The 7776-nt window shown below is 30.7% G+C and overlaps 1 protein-coding gene across 1 annotated transcript; it reads right to left on the reverse strand.

Moving 5' to 3' along the window:
- Positions 1–1854: 1854 nt before the first annotated feature.
- On the reverse strand, positions 1855–5028 carry Smp_171420 (hypothetical protein; the record flags this gene model as incomplete). The annotated part of the gene is made up of 3 exons (XM_018789771.1): positions 1855–2345; positions 2556–3357; positions 4717–5028. 3 exons carry the CDS (start codon positions 5026–5028, stop codon positions 1855–1857), a joined length of 1605 nt encoding a protein of 534 aa, XP_018655181.1.
- Positions 5029–7776: the final 2748 nt, after the last annotated feature.

The following is a 7776-nucleotide window of genomic DNA, read 5'->3' on the forward strand; positions in this document are numbered from 1 at the left end:
CTTGCCAATGTTATTCATCAACCGATAGTCATATATGTAAAACATTTTTGTTGTACACAGGATTTTAACTTCAGTTAATTAATGGATACTTCATAATTATTGTTTAAATATTTTCCTATTTCAATGTTTACTAATTTAAAATTTTATCGAGTGAATGAGGGGTTGGGATTGATATTGTGAAAGTAGTTATGGAAAGAGTTTACTTTATTCTTTAGGATTCATGTTATCCTGTAGTCGTTATTCTGAATTAAATACTGATCAGCCTTTGCTCGTATATTCCTGTCTTCAGTGAATACCTCAGTATAGCACATTTGTGTGAACATTAACGCTGAGGTGAAAGTTCGTTCAGCTGGTAATCTCAGATTCGGATGAAACATGAATCATAAATAATGTAGTTAACCATTATCCAAATATATTATTATCCCATTACTTGTAATCGATAATTATGCAATAACTTATACTCCAAACTCATTCAAAATTATATTGATAAGAGTATATGATCTCTTGATGTTCAAAATCTATCTAAGTTACTGATGTAAGAATAAAAGAATACTTGCTATAGCTAGGAATATCAAAATGCTCAGACAACAGGTAAGAATAACATCGGTTACTGGATTGTCAGCTCGAAACCAAAAGAGATGCAACTGTTCCATGATACCTGAAATTAGTCATTATTTAACCGTTTTACTATCATTGTAATACTTAAGTATTATATACTTATATATACTTAAGTATTGTATACTTAAGTTTGTTTATATTAAAATATGATTAGCTTCTCTATGAAAGTATGATTATTACTGGGTAAAATTGTTGAGACTTTTAGAGCATGAGAATTCTAAAGACAGGTGTTACGGTGGAAATTATTTTGAGAGTAGAACTCCTAATCACTCTTACCTGTTCTTTGCTCAACCAAGGTGGACGGTGTTCTGCTATGCGCTGACGGACTTGCCGAATTGTACGCCCTATATAACTGGCTCCACACGTCTAGTTGAATTGGTAAATACACATGGATGTGGCGAATTCAGGCAACGTGCCTTTATTAACGGCTCTTATTATGGGACGGTTGTAGAAAATGGCATTCAGTCTAGCTGCATTAAATGTTTTCTGTATCCACTTTTTTAACTTTTGGGTCAGAAGTTCCTCGGTAGCATCATTTAGGAATTGTAATTTTAAAAACGGTACTTTATCCGGAACGGTAGATACCTTTGTTCTTGTTTTCATTTCTTCCTAGTATTTGTCAATGAATTTAGTTGGGTATCTATTCCTACTAAGTAGGTTACGAATATTAATCAACTCATCTACAATGGTATCATTCGAGCAAATCATCTTAGAACGATGTGTCAGGATCTTTATTAGGTCTGGAATATGTATATGTCCTGGAATTGAAGGCAGATATCAAAAACATGAATAGCATTTGAAAACAACCGGAAAGGAGGGACGAGGGCAAAGTTAGTTGGAGATCCATGATTGGCGACCTATGCTTCACGAAAGGCAACAGGTATAGGTAACTAACAAATTAATTAAGTAGGTTGGTAAGTAAGTAAACATACATGTATATATGTATGTATGTGTGCATGGATAGTAACTGATGACTGAAAGTGTTGGCAAAGGAAATGTTCTTTTTGAAATTGTTCCACGCTAACTTGGGTAGATGAACATGGTGTCTGACGATTTAAACAATATTCTACAGCATACTTGATTATCATATAAGAAAATGGAGCTAACTCAAAGAATCATCTCAAACAAATGTATCTTATAAAATACACAAGTGACCGATAAAACATATTTAATTTAAAGCAAGAATAATCTCTAAGTTATAACAAGAACTAATAATGATCAGACTTTCTATAATATTTAACATACTTGTTTAGCGATTGATCTTTGATGTTCACTAACATGCCAATGATTTAAAGCATTTGTTAGTGACTTAAAACGAGTGACACATTGTTGAGATGATTTGTCAGGTGACATTAAATTAATACTAGGACTACTGGATGAAGGGGATGAACAATTTGTCAATGGTGATATGAATGGTAAATAATTTTTATGACATACATAAACAACTTGTAAGTTTGTAAGAATTGATGATAATTGCAATAAAATCTTATTAAACTTTGTTTGATGTTTTAACTTATTCGTACTGTTCAGGGAAGAGTCTGTATGTCCATTATCGGTCTCTTCATCATTATCATTTTCATCTATAAGAGACTTCAATAAATCGACATAGAACAAACTTAAAGAAGCCAAGGTATTCCATAGATAATTGCGTCGATTGACTAAATGTGTAAATATTTTCACAGCTCCAATGTGACTGAGTGTTTGACAATGTAATCGAAACTTATGCACTGAAGTTGTAAATAGATCACAGGCTATACAGTACAATTGTATTGATGATGTTAAATTGAAATTATTTTTGACATTATTGCAATTACTGCTATTGTTACCTACATTACTACTGTTATTATTATGAGTAGTAAGATTAGTCGTTATATTCATTGATGACGTAATATAATTCTGTCCTTTTGTAGTTGAACATTGTACATTATTGTTGTTACTGATATCTAACATTTTATTTTCACAAATATTTAAGGTTGATAGAATACGTGACTGATTCCATAAACCACCTTCACAAACATGTACAAGAAAACTTAATCTTTGTGCGTGTTTTTCTGTTTTACAATGTAATTGAAAATTAGCCTTTAAAGGACTTTTGTAAGAGCATAGTTTACAAAACCAAAAACCATTTGTATGTAAAGTTATTAAATTTGTAACGTAGTCTAAATCAAACGGTACACGATTCCGCTCGACATGTTCAATCAAGACATCTAAATTATCCGTTGTAAATGTACAGCATACTTGGCAAGCTAATGGATGATTTGCTGTTTCAGTAAGATTACATAGTAGATTGTCATAAGATGATGTCAGAGGTATGAATGTTTTCAATGGATGATCATAACAAAAAGAGGTCGAATCAGTGACAGAAGACGAATATGAAGGACAGCTAGGTTGATGCATTCTATCTTCACCATTAGGTAAACCTATTTCAAGAAAATTTGTAATGGCTTTATTTATATTTATATTATCTCTGACTTTTTCATTCTCAGTTTTGTTCTGAAGAAATTCAATAGTTTTTTGATCTAGTTTCATATTTTGATGCGATGATGATATTGTTCGTCTTTCAGACAATGTTTGTGCAGTTAAAATATTTAAATCGCATGATGAATTTGATTTTTTACTGGCTGAGTTTAAATGGGTAAGATTTTGATGCAGATTATTTTGTTGATGGCGATTACAATCAGGACTTTCACTATGATTACTTCTTGTATCAGCTGTATTGAATATTGTTTGTTCGTGTTCCTACAATTAGAAAAAACAAAGAAACTATAAACGAACGTTTCAGAAAAAATGTGTATACTGTGTTGAAATGAGTTAAAACATCACCAACCGATGGTTTAGAAGCTTACTTAATATACAGTACTCAATGTGAGTAACGGGTGTCCCAGTATTTAATCAGTTATTATCTTTTACGTAAAATCACAAATACCTATTGACAATGAAAAAAAGCTAGACCAACATGGAAAACCTGAAAGCACTGGACGGCCGTTTCGTCCTAGTGTGGGACTCCTTAACAGTGCGCATCCACGATACTGCCCGCGGGATTCGAACCCAGAACCTATCGGTATGGGTTTTTCATGGTGGTCTAGCTTTAATTGACTCATGAACTGAACCATTGAATTACTATAATATCCACAAAATCCCCTTTCTGATAATTAAAAAAAATGATTCCATGTGTCATCATAAACCAAAACCTATCAATAAATCCACTGCTTTAAAAAACAATATAATGTTAAACTCAACACTATAATTTGTAAAATTTTAAGAGCCTTAATTTGCGCGCTATAAATACTTTGAATTTGAATAAAAGATGATCTATCTCTTGTTTGATCACGAGTCAAACTATTCTATCAGTATATTTGTTTGGAAAAGCACTGTTTATCTGATGTATGATATTGTTCTTTCGAAATACTTTGAATCTAAACAAAAATTTAACATTATGCTTTCTAGGTGAATTTGTCAGTTTAGCCTTTTATCATAGTCAATGATTTCAACTCATCTTCAAAGGATATAGACGTAATGATGTATAGAATTTAGTGTTCATTCCATCATTTGATGTGCTGTATTCTCGAGTTATCCAACATCGAAGTGAACATTGTAAGTCTTTAGTTTCTGTTTCCTCATGACAATCTATAATAATTCATAAAAAATATTTACCAGTACAGAATTTATTTTATTCATTAGACTAGTGAATGTAGAAGTAATTGAATAGAAAGATATAATACTCCATTAGATGGTTCTTTTTTTAATTGAAGATTACTTATTCTCTATTATACAGTTAATAAATTATGATCTTGGAGGAATTTATAAAATTATGATTATAAATTTTCTAGTTATGATGTGTGAATACCGGAAAAGTATACTTAGGAAACTGATAGAATCTTTTTGAGATAAATCTACCATGTCTGATATATGGTTGAAGCTATAAAGTAATAGACAGCTATTGTACTTTCAAGACATTTTATTATCATAACATGACGTGTCGGCTGCGGAATCGTAACATTATGATCATCATAAATAAATGAATAAATGTTGACATCATAAAGTGAACAACACAAAACAAATTTAAAGAAATTTTAATTCGTACTGAAGAAATCTTACCTGAAGATTATTTAGATGTTTATCCGATTGTTGATGTATTGCTAAATTTCCTTTTGTTGTAGTTGAATAATTGCATATTTCACAACGATATGGTTTATAACCACAAACATAAGTTTCACCTCGTCCTAATCTTGGATGTACAGTTTTTGTAACACAATAAAGACATGAATTAGTTGATACTCCGTAAGAATCTTTATTTTGTAATTGTTGTTGTTTAGGCATAGTTAATGAAGATGAATACTTTAGTTGACCAGAAGAAGAATACAGATTTGAATGTTTGCTAAATGCTAATTTTGTAAATGTTTTATTCATAGATTATACAGTTGTATTTCAATATTGAAGATAGTTATTTATTATGATGAGTTCAATAGAACTAAACACTATGGTATTAATAAAGTTCTGTTGATAGAAAAAAGAATAGAAAAACACTTAATATAAAAATGAATAGTTATGAAATAAGGAAATCAGTAACAAATGGATTATTAAATAACGCAGACTTGATTTAAGAAAAATGATTAGTTAACAGCTTGTAGTTCTTAGACTTGACATCCTAACCACTACATGTATATAATCTTTTTCTAGTTGAATATGAAGACCTTTAAGTGTGTTATAAATTTACTTTGTTAGCTTTGGATATGTTTTTAGTCTAGAAAGAGATAACTGTTATATATTTACTATAAAGTTTACTTGATTTGTATTGTTTGTTAACCAATTTCAACTTTTATTTCACTAGCTGAGGAACCACTAAAAGTTGACAAACATTCAATAACCATTTCTTCATAAAAGTTAACTCATCAGCAGTATATAACCACGAGAATATCTTTAGGTTCATGTAGATAGTCAGAATACCTCAGTTAGTTTTAACTACAACAAAATTGTTGTCACAAGATTATTACGAATTTGCTACTTCATTGCTGATCCGTTTATCACCATAGATTTTGACTTCATACTACATAAACTGGACTTTTGAATCAAAGCAAAGATTAATCTACATTTCAGTGCTTCGATGAATGCAAACTTCAAATGAAAGCACCTAGTTCAAAAGAATTTATTTACGTTTATACATAATTTTCAAGTGACATTTTCATTCAATCCTATTTAATTATCAGAAACTAAATAATTTTTAATGATCAGAAGGGGTTTTGTAGCGATTTCAGTATTTTCATAGTTGAAATCATTAGTCAATTGAAGCTAGACCATCATGGAAAACCTGGAAGCCATGGAAGGCCGTTTCGTCCTATTGTGCGACTCCTCAGCAGTGCGCATCCACGATGCTGCTTCAATCGACTCATGATTTCAACTATGACAATACTGTAATCTCCACAAAACCCCTTTTGATCTATAATCATATGCTCACTAGTGACTGAATCCAAGGGATGTTTCCTTGAGTTCTAGTGGAAAGCAGTGACCAATGGAGTTCAACCAAGTCTGTTAAAGATATATCAACTCACTGAAGACAATTGGTGAACGGTTGCTCAAACATCATGAATTGGTTGAAGTTAGACATTAACACCATCGGATGCCGGCTCAGTGGTCTATCGGTTAAGTGCTCTGGCGCGAGACTGGTAGATCCTGGGTTCTAATCTCGCGAGTGCGGGATCGTAGATGTGCATTGCTGAGGATTCCGACAATAGGACTAAACGGCCGTCCAATGCTTCGAGGTTTTCCATAATGGTCTAGCTTTAATTGACTCATGATTTCAACTATGACAATTTTTAATGACATCTGAAAAAATATATATTTCCAACTGAAAAAAATAAAGATAGAAACTTATGGTCAATTTTGACCACTTATAGATTTGGACAGAAAAAAATAAAATAAAACCACAATGTGATTTTAAATAAATCAAATTAAACTGATCAATTCATTTTAGTTTTTCTTTAATTTTTTTTTCTTTTTTTCTTCTTCTTTTTCACTGTTTTTTTGTTTATCACCAATATTTTTTGTTGTTGTTGGAAATAATTAAATATTCTATCTACTGTATGATGATGATGATGATTTGAACAAGATGAAATCATAAAAAATATAAAATGTCTAGCTGAGACAAGTATTTCTTCTATGTTATTTAATAGCAGTTTTTAAGATCCCCATAGATAATAACACTTAATAAATTAAAATATTCATTTATTTGAGACTAAATTTTATCTAGACAATAAGTTGGTTAATTTTTAATGAAAGACATAAGATAAAGAATGTTACCATACTAAATAGAATTAATGATGCTCTTTTTTCTTCTTTTCCTTTTTTAATTAAAAGTTTTGAGTAGAGAACAAAACTTTTTATGAGAAATAGTTTTTATTATAAAGTTGATTGTCGGTAATATTTTTAATGATGTCATTTAATTGAGATTAAGTAATAATTGGTTAGCTTTTATGATTATCTCCTTCTATACATGAAAGGGAAAAGTGAATATTTAAAGGGGACTCATTTTACTAAAATCAAGTTTTGGAGAGCTAATCAATTATTCATATTTTCTTCATTTATTAAAATAATGAACAATTTATGTGGATTGATTTAAACTCAATTAAAAGAGGTGGAAATTACAAACTATAGGGTAATATTGGTTAAGTGAAACATTTTCAATCATCGTTTGTCGATTTTTTAAAAATACAAATATTCTACTCATTTGACATAAAAATCTTACTGGAATAAGTAAGTTCGTGGACAAAAATTTCCTTAAGGTGAACAATAATTGGTGATTTTCTGTGTTCAACAAAATAAACTCGGCCTATAATACTGTGGTGTGGGTTACTTAAGTTGTATATGGTGGTGGTCAGGCATAGAATGCTGGGGAAAGAACCGAAACGGAACACAATTGGTATGAAAATGCATGAGCAATGAAATTGGAGAGGATGGACTGCTACTCGCAGAAGGAACAGTCAAAATTGAAACAATTGTTTGCTATTTTGAAAATTAAGTATTTGCTGTATGGTTGTAAGATTTTAGTGAGATAGTCTGTAATTTTCGTGTCAAATACATTCGATTGTCCCCACTCGTGTTCTTGTTCACTACAATACAACTACGGTTATTCTATGTAATAATAATAGTTAATAAAATGGA

Source organism: Schistosoma mansoni, chromosome W (genome assembly GCF_000237925.1).
Source record: "Schistosoma mansoni strain Puerto Rico chromosome W, complete genome".
NCBI lineage: Eukaryota > Metazoa > Platyhelminthes > Trematoda > Strigeidida > Schistosomatidae > Schistosoma > Schistosoma mansoni.